At 40.6% G+C, this 14,708-nt stretch overlaps 1 protein-coding gene across 17 annotated transcripts in view; it reads right to left on the reverse strand.

Annotated features, from left to right (window-relative positions):
* Positions 1 to 333: 333 nt before the first annotated feature.
* The window catches only part of ubr4 (ubiquitin protein ligase E3 component n-recognin 4), a 59,157-nt gene continuing 44,782 nt past the window's right edge, over positions 334 to 14,708 (reverse strand). For all 17 annotated transcript variants that reach the window (XM_061975376.1, XM_061975451.1, XM_061975448.1 and 14 more), the window contains 37 exons: positions 14,161 to 14,305; positions 13,913 to 13,998; positions 13,687 to 13,774; positions 13,418 to 13,611; positions 13,083 to 13,322; positions 12,866 to 13,004; positions 12,627 to 12,752; positions 12,412 to 12,540; positions 11,964 to 12,313; positions 11,789 to 11,879; positions 11,611 to 11,695; positions 11,379 to 11,506; positions 11,083 to 11,212; positions 10,813 to 10,973; positions 10,621 to 10,730; positions 8,995 to 9,136; positions 8,817 to 8,898; positions 8,558 to 8,731; positions 8,367 to 8,488; positions 8,097 to 8,294; positions 7,935 to 8,015; positions 7,751 to 7,838; positions 7,532 to 7,659; positions 7,173 to 7,280; positions 6,900 to 7,016; positions 6,629 to 6,819; positions 6,374 to 6,547; positions 6,208 to 6,307; positions 5,916 to 6,134; positions 5,725 to 5,838; positions 5,483 to 5,625; positions 5,277 to 5,402; positions 3,995 to 4,189; positions 3,690 to 3,914; positions 3,448 to 3,538; positions 3,181 to 3,343; positions 334 to 1,017 (listed from right to left, as the gene is read on the reverse strand). In XM_061975376.1, the coding sequence (XP_061831360.1) occupies positions 953 to 1,017; positions 3,181 to 3,343; positions 3,448 to 3,538; positions 3,690 to 3,914; positions 3,995 to 4,189; positions 5,277 to 5,402; positions 5,483 to 5,625; positions 5,725 to 5,838; positions 5,916 to 6,134; positions 6,208 to 6,307; positions 6,374 to 6,547; positions 6,629 to 6,819; positions 6,900 to 7,016; positions 7,173 to 7,280; positions 7,532 to 7,659; positions 7,751 to 7,838; positions 7,935 to 8,015; positions 8,097 to 8,294; positions 8,367 to 8,488; positions 8,558 to 8,731; positions 8,817 to 8,898; positions 8,995 to 9,136; positions 10,621 to 10,730; positions 10,813 to 10,973; positions 11,083 to 11,212; positions 11,379 to 11,506; positions 11,611 to 11,695; positions 11,789 to 11,879; positions 11,964 to 12,313; positions 12,412 to 12,540; positions 12,627 to 12,752; positions 12,866 to 13,004; positions 13,083 to 13,322; positions 13,418 to 13,611; positions 13,687 to 13,774; positions 13,913 to 13,998; positions 14,161 to 14,305 (5,248 nt within the window). In that variant the 3' untranslated portion in view covers positions 334 to 952. The remainder of the gene's footprint in view (positions 1,018 to 3,180; positions 3,344 to 3,447; positions 3,539 to 3,689; positions 3,915 to 3,994; positions 4,190 to 5,276; positions 5,403 to 5,482; positions 5,626 to 5,724; positions 5,839 to 5,915; positions 6,135 to 6,207; positions 6,308 to 6,373; positions 6,548 to 6,628; positions 6,820 to 6,899; positions 7,017 to 7,172; positions 7,281 to 7,531; positions 7,660 to 7,750; positions 7,839 to 7,934; positions 8,016 to 8,096; positions 8,295 to 8,366; positions 8,489 to 8,557; positions 8,732 to 8,816; positions 8,899 to 8,994; positions 9,137 to 10,620; positions 10,731 to 10,812; positions 10,974 to 11,082; positions 11,213 to 11,378; positions 11,507 to 11,610; positions 11,696 to 11,788; positions 11,880 to 11,963; positions 12,314 to 12,411; positions 12,541 to 12,626; positions 12,753 to 12,865; positions 13,005 to 13,082; positions 13,323 to 13,417; positions 13,612 to 13,686; positions 13,775 to 13,912; positions 13,999 to 14,160; positions 14,306 to 14,708) is intronic.

A 14,708-nucleotide genomic window follows, 5' to 3' on the forward strand; every position in this document is an offset into this window, starting at 1 on the left:
CCATTATCGGACATCCCTAATCTTAAGTTTTTTCAGTATATTTCAATTAATTTGAAACATTTTAACTTATTTTGAATTAAACCTTTCTATGCTGTTTGATGAACACATCCTAAAAATGTGAAATCATACCAACTTTATTATTCATTTGGTTAAATTCAAAAAGTAGACATTCAGAAAACATTTTGGAACTTTAGCAGCAGGCAGGCAGATGCACAATAGAGTGAGTGAAACACACACATTTGCTAAAGGTTGATTAGATATAGGGGATAAGATGATACAACTAAATTAGTGTCTTTTTGTGGGGGCAAAATAAAACTGACCATTTGAAGGTGATTAAGGATATAACTGCTTTATTATGTATTGCAACAGGTTGAAAATATCACGGCAACAGATGAACTCTTTGACCTAAATGTTTTTGTTTATTATTTTTGCTTCTGGAGGTCAATAAAGTAAATCTTAATCATTCACACCAAATGAAAAAAAAAAAAAAAAAAAAAGAAACTTATTTTTTTGTGTCACTTAAATTCCAGTTAGGACCATTATGAAAACCATAAGAAGGACAGTGAGTTGGCAACCATTTTGTAAGTTGTGCCACTTTTAAACACTCACTAACACCACCAAAAAAACAAAAAAAGAAGCAGAATAAGATGAACTGAAATATCACTCTCTTCATGTAGCAGGACCATGTTAGTCACAGCAAGGAAATGAAGGCCAAACGTGACTTGAGCCAAGTGTAGATGTTTGTTTTCTGTTACTTAGATAAGTGTTGAAGTAGTGAGGAGTTTTAATGACACATATTTAGGTTAAATGGAACATTTCATATGGGGAGGAAGGTGAGTATGGTTAATTAAGTGTTCCTGTGTGTGTGTGTACACAGAGGATACATGGATTTGTTTTGGATTATACCCAATAGTAGATGAATTTGGGAAGGTGTGATTGGATCAGACTGCCATCAGGGCACAGAGTTCAACAAATCCAGCAGGAAGAGGTCCGGGTCGGGGATTTCTGAGAGAAGACCTGAAAAAAATGATGTCCACATCATTCACGCCATTTGCAAGATCAGCTTTGAAGTGCTACTGACACTGAGGATGAGGAGGTTGAATACACTGGGGTAAAATGTTGTTTTTTTTAGATTCTCCAATATTTTTTCCCTAAATATATGCCTTCAAAATACAGCTGTCCCTCGTTTATCTTGGCCAATTGGTTCTTGGCCTGACTGTGGTAAACAAATGAATATCTGCAAAGTAGGGTTATTATTAATTAATCAAATATGTTCATAGTTGGAGAATAAAACATGTTTATCACCTTTTAAAATGTTTTTGACATTAGAGCCCTCTAAACATGAAATAAACATATAGTCACTTTTACATTAGTTTCAGCCAATATAGTGGCCTTGAGCGGGTTCTAGTGTAAGATTAAAGTACTCAATGGTAGCACAAAGGATCCTCTAATCATCATTGCTATGGCCATTCCTCGGTCGCTAAAACACGACCACTACGTGGCAAAACTTTGTCACATCCTGGGATATTCCTTAAATTAGATGTGCTAAAACCACAGGCGTAAGTCGTTATATTAAAAGTTGGTCAACTCAACAGTGGCAGCTATGACCTATGGCCGTGTTGTCAGCATCTGAGCCCTTCTAGTCCCACTTTTGTCTTTTGACGTCGCTCGTGTCAAAGGCTCCCCAATGTGGAGAAGTGTTATTGACGAGGCAGGAGTTGAAGATCCATCCATCCATCCATCCATTTTCTACCGCTTATTCCCTTTTGGGGTCGCGGGGGTCGCTGGAGCCTATCTCAGCTATAATCGGGCTTCAAAAAGCTGTTCTGCCAAAAGTGGGTCAACTTGATTGTATCAGTGAAAATACAGTAGTGCCAAAATTAGCTGCTGTTAGTATAGTTCACCTTTAACCCGAAAATTGAAGTCCAGCTTGGTGAATAACTTTATCGATCGTCACAACATAATAGAAAATAAAACAAATATTGTACTGTAAGTCAAAAGACATGGATAAAACTGAATTTTAACACTTAATTTCGGGAAAAAAACAGAATTTTTGCTTAAAATACCTTTAGACTTCTAAGTTTATGCTTAATAAAACATGAGATGCTGTGAAGTCACAATATTTAAAATGCAAGGGATGACTGTAATTTGATTTACATTTAAAGTATATTTACTGGCTTTTTGTCAGCGCAACAGGACCTTACTTGTCTGACTTGGATCAGCTATTCAAATTTTGTGAGGCTTGGAAGACAAGTTTCATTCATGTTTTTGTACTGGTCTAACATTTGTGCTGTATCAGCCAAATGTCAGCAAAACAAACTTTCCAATGGTGTATAACATGTCTAGTTATGTAAATACGGGGCAGTGTTCAATCCCAATATTGTTATGAAAACTGGAATGCTAAGGGGTTAAGACATTTTGGGGAAATTACTTAGGGAATGTGGCCTAGTGGTTAGAGTGTCCGCCCTGAGATCGGTAGGTTGTGAGTTCAAACCCCGGCTGAGTCATACCAAAGACTATAAAAATGACCCATTACCTCCCTGCTTGGCACTCAGCATCAAGGGTTGGAATTGAGGGTTAAATCACCAAAAATGATTCCCGGGTGCGGCCACCGCTGCTGCCCACTGCTCCCCTCACCTCCCAGGGGGTGATCAAGGGTGATGGGTCAAATGCAGAGAATAATTTCACCACACCTAGTGTGTGACAATCATTGGTACTTTAACTTTTTAACTTTGAATGTCTGAGAAAATGTAGGTGCATTTTGCATTCACAAGTTGTCCTATTAGGTAAGAATGATTCTAAAAACGAGTCCTTATGGTTGAAGGTCAGCTTTTGAGGAAGAAAATGGGATGACGAACTGGGCAACATAGTTTTACTTATGCATCTGTTTTGCTTCAATTGTTGTTATACCTGTACATGTACTCTATAAATAAAGTTGGATTAAAATGAAATTCTCTTGTATGGTGACTTTTGAGAGAATGTTAACCTCTCATGTGTGACACAGAAGCGACAGGTGGGTTTTACTTAATGACATTTTTAGGAGGCAATTGTGTTGGGGATGGAGAGCAAGATATGGCTTGAGGAGTGTGGTTATGTATGTACTGTTAAAGCAATGCTACTGCTAACACAGGAGACAGTTGGAACATGGTTTTGTGGTCTGATGTGTGTATACATACTGACCTACAACGTCGAAGAACTCTGCCAGGGACTCAGCAGGCATGAGTTCATCCTGGAAAGCCCTGAGCACGCGCTCCGAGGCCTCGTAGATTGGCATGTCGTTGTGACGGACATATTCTGCGAGCGAGAAGGACCAGCCACCCTCTGTGTTGCTAGTGGGCACTTTCTGTAAAGGCCCAAACAAAAAAAGAGGGTTTGTTAGCATCACAAAGACAGTGGTCAATAAAAGTAATTTTGATTACTTTTTTTTTTTCTTTCTTTCTTTCTTACCCTGAACATATCATAGACGAGATCCACCAAGCCCCAGAAGAGGAGAGGCGAGCGATAGACTGCATATTCCTTTGGTGACTTATCTGTCAGTCTGATGAAGAGATAGAATGAGAGGAAAGCCACTTCAAATACAAATAATGATTCCTCTTTATAACATTAGATGCTGCATGTGGCATAAAAAAAACTAAATACAGTAAACATAAATAGGAAATGTATGAAGTAGTAATCAGTCTTGGCAGTACTTGTTGATGCTGCTTGTTGACACCTTGCGGGCGTGTGCGTTGACCAGGAGTCTTCGTAAGAAGTACATGCGTGAGGTCCTCCAGCGTTCAGGCGGCATGATGTGCATGGTCAAGATGGTGTAGTAGTGCGGCCCTTCCACCTCATACGAGCTCTCCACCCATTTTTCACAAGGCTGCTCCTGGAAACTCTGTAGGTTCTTCTCTTCACGGGAAGTAGCCCTTGTTCTGCAGTGGATAGGGTGTGTCAATCATAAGCTAAATGGCATTTAATTGGGCGAGGAGTGCTGGGTCTTGGAGGTACATACGTGTTGAGCACATAGAGCACAGTGTGAATGATGTAAGGAATAAGGTGGATGTTGCTTTCTCGGCCGCCTCCGCCCGTGTCCACGCTGAAGGACTGTTCGGTAGCAAAGCGAAGGAACAGGAGTTTGGTGTCGTGGATGTTCAGTTGGTATGTGGGCTCACGCTGGCCGGTGCACTCTTGCAGATATGTGTTGTGTCTAAGTGGCACAGGAACAAAAAAAGACACGCGTCACAAGATGGAACCTATCTATTTTTAGGTGGGGGCGTTCTGCTCAGGGTTTTATGCTGCGGATTCAAATCGTCCATGAGTGAGTTCAACCGATACCAAACCAATACTGATCACATGTATCAACTGTAAACGTATTGATTGTGAGTGCTATTGACAGTTTAACATCTAACCAATATTTATATTACTTCCTTATTCGCTTTCATTACATATAATTGTTTACAATGTCAATAGTACACATAACTAAACAAAAGTAAAAAGTACTATCTACTACTCATTTAAACCCTTTGGCTTTTGCTCTCAAAGTCCCCCTGCGTCCAGGGAATTATTTCCTGACTATGTGAACTTTAACAACAAAAATTGATGTGAAAAAATAAAATTTTTTACCTAAACGCTATAGTATCGATTGTATACTGATGCTACCGCTGGTATCAAAAGCACCAATTTAACGATCCGCCCTGCTCTTATGTGTCGTGTACTGTGCCAATGTTGACACACCAACAGTTATATTATCCTCTCTCTAACTCTTATTATTCTACTTGTTAATATCTGCTTCCATCTACACTTCTTTAACTTTACTGAGCACTTCTTTCTTTGTGTTGTTGCAAGCTAGCTCAGCGGTTAGCGGAGTTATTATCCTGTCTGCCCCTGGCTTTCTCTCGGTGTGTAATATGTTTTACCTTGTCCTCCAGTGATAATGACACATAATAAGAAAAAATTGCAGTTTAATTGCCATAATGGAGGTGATTATTACTAGCTTAAGGGAGCGTCCCCACACTGTGTACGGAGACACATAATTGGCTAATAGCCACTTGCCAGCCAGAGAACTAAAAAGAAATAGATCAGTTTTTGTAATCGAGCATTAAAAAGCATTAATCGGCAAAAATACTTTTTACGAAAATCAGCTAATACTGGTCAGCGGACAATTGATCGGCACATCGTTAATTTTTAGGAGTTAGGTCAGGCAAGACACCCAAGTCCCAACTGCTCTGGGTTGAAATGCCTCTTTAAGAGTCTCTCTGCGTTTGACATTATGTGTTGTTTGTGAGCTAAGGCACCTTGCTAAGCAAGTAGCAAATGCTGATTCTGGCACATGCGGCCCCCAAACAGGAAGCAGTCCATTGCACTTGGTGTTGGCGTTCTGGAGAGCGGCGCTCTCCCATTCTTCTCGCCCACGGGCCAGCCTGGAGTAATAGGAATGTGAAAATGAATGAAATATACAGAGAGTTAACAAAAGAGTGTAGGGTGTTCTCCAAAAGGCTACCTGACAGCTGCCAGGTGGCAGTCGTAGTGGACGATGTTAAAGTGCGACACAGTGCTGTAGCCCTGCTGTTTGCGAGGCTTGTTCTCAAATTCATCCAAGGACACTCGCTTTGTGAAAGTGTAAATACCCAGAACCTTGGTGGGCTGGGTTTTTTTTTTTTTTTTTAAATAAGAAAAAAAAGAGAGCGAAAATACTTGTTAAGTTACAGGAAGTCTCTTACTTCAATGTGTGATTTGTTGTACCTGGAATTTGTAACCTTCTCTACAGATACAACAAGTCAAGCCTGGTTCCTCTATCAACTCCTCCATTTGCTTCAACAGTGAAGTCTTGGTCACCACCTGACCCTTCTCATTGGTCTGAAAGTTGAACACGTTAGATGTCATGTTAACAAGACTAACCATGCAATGGAATGCGACAGAAAAGGTGTGCGTACGGTCATGCCGAGGGTTCCCAATGCTTTCTGCCTCATGGCCATGGCCATACGCTTCTTCTCAGCTCGAGTCTCCCTGCGAGCCGCCTCGATCTTCAGATTGACGTCGCTGTGCTCCCTCAGTGCTTCCAGAAGGTTCTCCGCCAGCGTGCCAATGCCTTCATCGCTGGAAACCTGTTCCAGCTTGTGCAGGTTGGTGATTGAATCCGTGCCTATAAGAACCTGGACCAGAAATGTCTTTTTTATCCATTGCCTAAACATTACGACCTGCATTTAATTTACAAATATGTACTACCTGCGTGGGAGGGTGCTGCACCGCCAAACCACGGAGCAATCGGAGAATAAAAGGTAGGGCAGGTCGAGAGAGGAACTTCTTCCAGACATCGGCATCCAGACTGAAAAAAAACAAAATGTGGTTAAACCAGTTAACACCATGTTTGTAGAGTATCAAAGAACCCTACTTTTGGGCATTCGGGATATGTTTCTTCATATAGTCCAGTGCACTCTGTGGGATTCCTTTTTGCAGAATTAGGTCTTTCAGCTGATGGCCATTGCTGTTATTTTTTATTCCAGCAGCAATTTTACAGAAGCAGTCCAAGAACACTTTGTCATCAGCACTATGTTCCTCATCATACCTAAAAAACAAACAAATTAACTTTCGTAAGGACTTTTTTTTGGTGTGTTTTGTTGACATTCACACGGAGTGTGATTCCCACTTGTCAAAGCTGCAACACGGCTTGAAGCGCTCTACCAAGATCCTCATCTTCTCCAGTTCACCAAAAGACAAGTATGGGATGATGCGAAGCAGCCCCTGCAGCACGCTGGGGTTGGAGCGCACAAACGGAGTGTTGATCTGGTCCAACAACATGACAAGCTGATCCTGGTCTCCGGTAAGCAACAAATTACCCTACAAAAACAATTATGTTTTTTATTATCCTAACCAAGGATGGCATGTTTTCAGATGCTGTTTCGAGTTTCGGTACTTACCTTGTCCTCTGATATCTCTGCATTAGCTTCATCCAGAATGATTTCCATGATGCTCAACACTTGCTCTGCTATAGAAGCCCCACCACTGTCTTTACTCTCTTGTTCTGCAACTAAAGCCTGAGGGGAGAAAAACAAAACAATATATGCATGATGAAAGGTTAATAATAAGTGGCCTTAAGTCCCAAACAAAACAAAGAGGATTAATAGTTAGTATAAAGGTTAATAATGCAATCACAACAGCCTCCATAGTCGAACAAACAAAAAGTCACTTACGAGGTTTAGAGTTCCCAGCATGACATTAAGTGTGTTCATCTCTGGTTTGACCAGCTGCTGCCTGTTGATCTTCACTTTTACACAATAACTGAACAACTTTAGTAAAACCTAGAAATAAAAAAAAAAACCACATAGGTCAGCTTTAAATTAAAACCAAGATTTATTTTATATTGGACTGTATTATTACCATAAACTAAGATTCATGCTATGTTCCACACGGTCTACATTAAGTCCTTACAATGTACAGTAGACTGGGTTAACAAGTTAAAAGACTTTGACTGGGCTCTTGTGGTACACTCAGAGCTTGTGGTACAATATTTCAGTTTCCAACTTGAGGTGATAATGCAAGAATGGCTTACAGTGAGCAGATGTCGTCCTTGTTTAAAATCTTTGATTCCTGACAGCCGGTTGAGCATACATTCTAGTCCACCACACTGTGCCATGAATCCTGCCATCTTGTATACCTCCTCATCATCCTCTTCCTCATCTAGACAAAAGCGAAAGAGGTAAATTACTTTTTCATCCAGAAAACTGGCTAACATCTGGCTTGCTAACGCAAATCTGACAAGTAATCTAACCTGTGGTTGAGTCCAGTGATTCAATGAACTCCTCTGTTGCATCTCCTAGCAGACCTCTCATTCGATAAATGATTCTCATTGGCTCACCCTTAAAAAATAAAACATTTTTGGAGAACATAATGAAAATTTCAGACCAACTTTTAAGGGTCAGTCACTGGCCCCTGACTGTGATTTAGAACCTTACCTCATTTGTTGGACACCAGACTTTTTTGTAGACTTCTGCTACAGAGAGATCCAGGCTAATGATTTTGTTGTTCACCAGAAGCTAAGAAAAACAAAAGCATATAGCGGGTTTCTTAGCAACAAATAAGCATGAAGACATGATGGTATTGAAATGTAATTTTACCTCCATGCCACTATCATCCTCAAGGAGTGCCACCAGGTCGCAGTCTTGGCAGATCTTGTTCTTAATGTCTCTCATTAGGGGGCCGATGCCCGGCTCGTTGCTGCTGTAAGGGTTTCCGGGCATGCGTCCCTGGAGGAAATCCTCCTGCTGAGGATCCTTTTCCAAAGTTACAAAGAACTCCGTCACCTCGTTCTCCTCCTTCAATGAAAAAAAAATTATATATTAAGAGACACACTGGTTTTCTGACAAGTGAGGGTGACGGTAGCTCACAGGATAAATGATGCTGCAGAGTCTCTCAAAAATGAACACGGGCGTTCTGTAGTCATCCAGATTGTATCTCTTTGCTGTCTCTATGCATACTGCCATAAAGGCCTTGGTTTCTGACTCAGTACCTGCGCAACACAAAATGACTAATTTTACATCAAGTTCACTGTAGGAAAACAATAACTATCAAAACAGACCTGTGGTCATGTCCTCCAGCATCTCCAACAGCATGTCCTGAGTCTCATCGATGAGTTTGGTACGCTGCACGACCAGCTTCCTCAGACATAGATAGCCATTGAGAACTGTGCCAACCAGTCTGCTCTTAAAATGCCGCTTAATGGACTCCACTTCAACAAATGATGAGAGTAATCCTGCCATGACAAAACATGTCCAATTTAGTTACCATTCACCAAAAAATTGTTACAGGAACACTCACACTCCATTCTATCTATGTACCTGTGAAGCTCTTGAGGGCATAGCCTTGCTGCAAGTCTGTGCTCAGTGTGGCCTCCTCCAGGGAAAGCAAATTGGCTATTTCCTTAACAAAACAATAATACAAAATTACATTGAAATAATCACTTTTGAAATGACTTTACTTTGTTAAGCTCAAATAAAAGTAGTCTATGTTAATTACCTTGGTGATGAGGTTGCCAATGTAGGGCAGGACTCCTCGTGCTGCAAGGTAAACCTTCCAGTGTGTTGGTTTGATCAGCTTTTGGTAAAGACCCAAGTACTCTGCTGCACACTCTCCAGCCGAGCTCAACTCATCCAGATAACTGAAAAATGTGTTATATTACTCAAGACTTTCTTACTGGCATTATAATAGTAATGTTTTTAAAATCATTGATCCTCATTTAACAGAAGTCTATGTGCCTTTTCAATAATATGCTCCTCCAGGATTTTGCAGGCTTAGTTTGTGATTGTTGCAGCCTAAAATGACTGAATTCACGACAGCTTATTCAGCGTTGCGGCAAAAGTTGCAATGTTTTGAGGCTTTTTTTTCTCCAACAATATTGAATTCACTTGTGATTTTATAAATTTGCAAACAATGTTTTAAGTTTTCCTTGTAACCTCAAACTCAAAAAGGACAGGATTTCAACAAAAATTGGAAAACTAATACAAGATCTGATCAATCTAAGTCTATGAGCACGGACTGATGAAGCCTACTTCTTCCAAGACAAACCAAGCAGTCCAGTTGCGATCGATTGAATGCTCTGAGATGACAATGAATGAAAACCTTAATAGGTATAAAACAAATATTGTATTGCTGTTTTACTCATTTTATACCATACGTGTTCAAAAGTCATCTGAGCTCATTGTCAAATTACTATCCTGTTTTGTTTAATATTAACTACCGGTAATAGTAATGATCAAACAATTAGAGCAAACAGCAAAAAAATGTTGCCTCTTTGCTTGGTCAGAATTGAAAATAATTTGTACTTAATTGCCTTACCCTGAATAAATGATAAATAAATGATAAATGGGTTGTATTTGTATAGCGCTTTTCTACCTTCAAGGTACTCAAAGCGCTTTGACACTACTTCCACATTTACCCATTCACACACACATTCACACACTGATGGAGGGAGCTGCCATGCAAGGCGCTAACCAGCACCCATCAGGAGCAAGGGTGAAGTGTCTTGCTCAGGACACAACAGACATGACGAGGTTGGTACTAGGTGGGGATTGAACCAGGGACCCTCGGGTCGCGCACGGCCATTCTTCCACTGCGCCACGCCGTCCCATAAATAAAGGTTAAATATATATATGGTCAGAATTGAAAATAATTTGTACTTAATTGCCTTACCCTGAACAAATAAAGGTTAAATATATATATATATATATATATATATATATATATATATATATATATATATGAACTGGGAAGTCAGGACATCAGTGTGTTGCTAAATGTTTATGTACTACATTACCCAAAAGGCCTCGCGCTGTAGATTGAAACCAGAAGGTCTTAGCTACACAGGACAACAATTGTGCATTTTAAGCAATAAAGAGTTAAAAAATTGTTACAAGTTGTTGTCCTGCTTCGACTACACAAGAAACAAACATACGCTTTGATTAAACAGTTGATGTGCTAGTTTAAGCAGCTCAGAGACAAATGAGAATGATTAGCCAAAATGTGCAGTGAAATTGTGGGTGTTGGACAAAATTGCACAGGGGTTGGTAGAATTTCCATGAATTGGTGCAATATCACAAATTCCCTTAAGGACTGGATAATTGAATACAGAGGGGTTAGTTTTACCTGGTGAGCAGGTCCAGGACCTGCTGCTTGCGACTCGGGATTGTGGTGAGAGCCTCCACAATAGTGCAAGCTGCCTGTCTAGCTGCTTGAGTGGCAGGTGTGAAAAGGACCTGCAACAATAACACAAATGTATATCAGCTCTAGGTATTTTTGGAACACGCATACACGAGTGCCTTTTCTAAACTAACAGACCTGTCGCAGCCAGTTGTTGTGGCTCAGCTTAAGCAAGCGAGGGAAAAGACTTTCCCCTCTTCTGGACTTCATGAACTGCTTCCACTTCCACACATACTTCTCTAGCAGATACTGCTTCCGCAACTCAGCCTTCCCTGGCGGTTTTGTCATCAACTCATGGCCTGAGAAGAGAAATTCAACAGAGAAAAGCTTGTCAGCAGTTATTTCAAGGAAAAATAACATAATTATGTTGTATTTACTGTGCTTGCAAATGGCCCAGACAACACTTACATCTTGCAGGGAGGCATTTTTTCCAGGCCTCATAGGAAGCTTTGGGATCCTTCTTGAGCCACATTTGGGCTTGAGCATGGATTTCATTGCAGTAGGGTCTGACAGTGGTCAGGGATTCAGTCGCAGCATCCTTAAACAGACAGGATACTTGGTAAGGCATATTGAAATTATGTTAGATTGTAAAATTTGTAATTATTTTGGCCCAATGTCACATGTTCAAGCCTCTACTTCCATCCTTAGGAGCACACATTAACTGGCCCCGAAACAAAATCTTAACACAATAACTCAATATTTACCTTGTTCTTTTTGCTAGTGGGGGCGGGCGGTTTAATTAGCTTCTGCAGGATTCTCAAGCACATTAATGTGATGTTCTCCACAACAACAGGCGTTTTGATGTTAACTGACATCAGGAACAGATTGAGGGCTGCAAGAAAATCGTAAACATTTTTGTAAGAATATGGAACTGGACTCTAAACATGTTGAAAACTTAATATAGACACTTCAATGTAACATGATAAGGAGTTTTACCACATCGCAGGCGTAACTCCCAGCATCCTCCCTCTTTTGAGATGGAGTCAGTCAGCAACAACATTTCATATTGCAGATTACTGACCTGTTGCAAAAAATATGAACTAATTGTCAAATTCAAGATAAAAGCACAGTGAAAATATATGGGGCTGCAGGAAGGCATGATCAAAAAACATACCAGGTCAGGATTGGCCCAATGACCTTTAAGGGCTGCTGAAACCTTGGCAATGATGAGGTCATTCATCTGCTGAGTGGCCTCCGTATGATCTCTAAAAAAAAAGAATGAAAAAAATGATTAACAGCTACACTATTGATAAAGATAGTTGGATAGTGTTTAAGGTAAAATTTACTACCTGGTAAGAAGACAGATAAGCTGGCGCACTTCTTCTCGCATGGTTGCTGTACCTCGCCGCAAATTGTACTCAAACAATTCACGGATGAGCCCCTGGAGGACGAGAATCTGTCGGAGGGCTGGGTTAGTGGCTAAAGCCCGCAGCAGCGTGATACAGTGGCCTGTGACGGCAGAGGCACAGCCATAGCACTTATTGGAGGAGGTGTGGCCACATCCCATCACGGAGAGGGCGCGGTACTGGCTGGCAGTGAAGGTCGGCTGGTGGCTGCTGCTGCTTCGGGATGACTTAGTGGCAGCTTCTCGCTGCTGAAGATCATACTCCAGCAGTTCTTTGCGAGATGCGAGCACTTTCTGCAGAAAAAAAAGCAGATATATGTGTAAGGTGTGATAATAAAAAAACATGCAAATGCTTCAAGGCTTTGGAAGGTTGCAAGTACTTTGCCTCCCACCTGTATTATCTTGGAGAGTTCATCAAATGATGTTTTACAGTCGCCGCTGTACTCTTGGGCCAGCTGTTGAATATATCTGTTCACATTGGCAGAAGATGTACCAAGACCTGCAGCTGCTCCTGTGTCATCCTGTGGCAATTATGATTTTTGTTTTTACAAAATTGCTATCGCATAGGTTTTAAATTTTGCATCAATTCATGTACGATGCAACTTACTTGTGGCTTCTCTGGCGCTGCCTCATTGACTTTAGACAAAAGGCTCTCCAGTTGAGGCCGATGACCCATCAGCTGATGGTAGACACGGTCAGCTTTTTCCAGTAGGGTGTTAATGTTTGTCACGGCCTGCAAGAATAACATGAACACAGTTTAAGAAAAACAACAACAAAGAAAGGCAGTGTTATTGTGAGACGCAAGCTATTAAACGTTTTATTTTATTTTCCAAAACAAGTTCTCACTTTTTTTCTGTCCTCCTCATTCTCAATAGGATCCACAGCACAGCATGGTTTAGCATACAACATGAAATCAAATCTGGCATATTTGCAGAAGCCACAGGCGTTGCACAAGAAGGGGTCCTTTTCATCGTAGTTGATGGACCTAGATCAAACACACCAAATATTTTTAAATGCAAAGTACTTTTTTTTTAGTAATTTAGCAAAGACACCTGACGCTTACCTGCACTTGTGGCACTGGTAGACATTCTCACCACAGTTGCCACACACACCTGGGTTGGCGGGCACAGAGGCGCTGCAGCGTGGACATTGCAGCGTCTCTGTGGAGGCCTGGTAGTTCTCGTAAAAATCGGAGAACTCGATCATGAGATTGGATGCAACAATTGGTAAGGGCAGGTCAATTTTCACTTCTGTTTGACCTGGGGTCAGTTGCATTTTCTTGGCTTTATGCCAGCGTGCAGGCCTTAAAACAGGTCAAGTACAATGAAGAGTTACCTTCTGACGAAGTAACAAAAAAACTCATAATGGAATAAATGTGAATAGATAATTGGCACATACTTGTTCTTAAGTTCGACAATGGCTTGTACAGTCCTGTTGTTGTAGTAGAGGTTAATAGTGCGGACCATTTTGGTACGTTTCAGGTCTCCAATCTTCACGGTGACTTTGCTGATGGTATGGCTGCCAATGAGCTTGACAACCTGCTGTGTGGTTGTGTAGCGGGTGTCCACTTTGATAGAGGACAGCTTGATATTCTGAAGGGAACACGGGAGTTAATATTGTTAAGGATGTCCAGGATTAATTAATTTTTCCATGCCATCCACACATACCGAGAAAGGAACTTCAGGATTATTGCACACCAAGCAGGGGTCACTTTCCAAATAAAACCCATCAAACTCCACAAGGCCCGACAGAGTGCTGGAGAAAGAGGAAAAAATTAGTATTGATTTCCACAAATCTACATCATATTCTCAGCACAAGGCAACATGGCTGATAGGGGCTGCACAAATCTCCAGAAAATGTGTATAACAATTTTTAACAATTGATTAAACATACTTGTAGATGTTTGAGTTTGGGTGATTTGTCAGTATATGGTTCTGGGTTCGCAGGATTTCCACAGCCTTCTGGGAATATTCCTTCAGCTGAGAAAAAGAGAACAAACCTATGATGAGCTTGAATCACCAAAACTACCATAATGTACTACTTTATTTGCTGGAATAATACTAAATGCCATTGTGGTATAACACATAGAACAGAAAATACACTCTTCAGCACTATATTAAACATCAGTAAGGAACACAAACCTTTTTCTCTGTCTGCGGAGTCTTGAGTGAGAAGTACCCAAGAAGATCAACAAACTGTGCTGCTTTGCGGCCATAAGCTGGGAGCTCTGGCCAGATGGCCCAAGTGAGTTCAAGCAACAATTCCTGTTGAGATTTACTTGAGTTCCTAAAGAGAAATTAATATATTGGTAAGTTATTAGTTTATATTTGATGGTTGAAGGACAAATCCTGTTTCCCATGGTTTTAATACAACCTGTATAACATTTAAATATGTTCTCATTAACTAAGCTCTATGTTTTTCAAAGACTTGTGTTTTAAATTTAAAAAGTCTAAAAGTTCCTGGTTGTGTACCTGTGTGAGTTATCTGACATGAAAAAGTGAGGGCAACTGTCTGCTTCATTCACACACAGCAGCGTAGCGCACACTAACAACCGTGTGCCTCAACAAGATTTATTTTGTTAACAGCCCATTTATATGTTCACTACACTGTCAGTGTGTTGGAAAAATTAACATGTTAAATGTTAACATTAACATTTGTGAAAAATTTCACTCGAAATATTTAAAAAAAA

Source organism: Nerophis lumbriciformis, linkage group LG01 (genome assembly GCF_033978685.3).
Source record: "Nerophis lumbriciformis linkage group LG01, RoL_Nlum_v2.1, whole genome shotgun sequence".
Classification (NCBI taxonomy): domain Eukaryota; kingdom Metazoa; phylum Chordata; class Actinopteri; order Syngnathiformes; family Syngnathidae; genus Nerophis; species Nerophis lumbriciformis.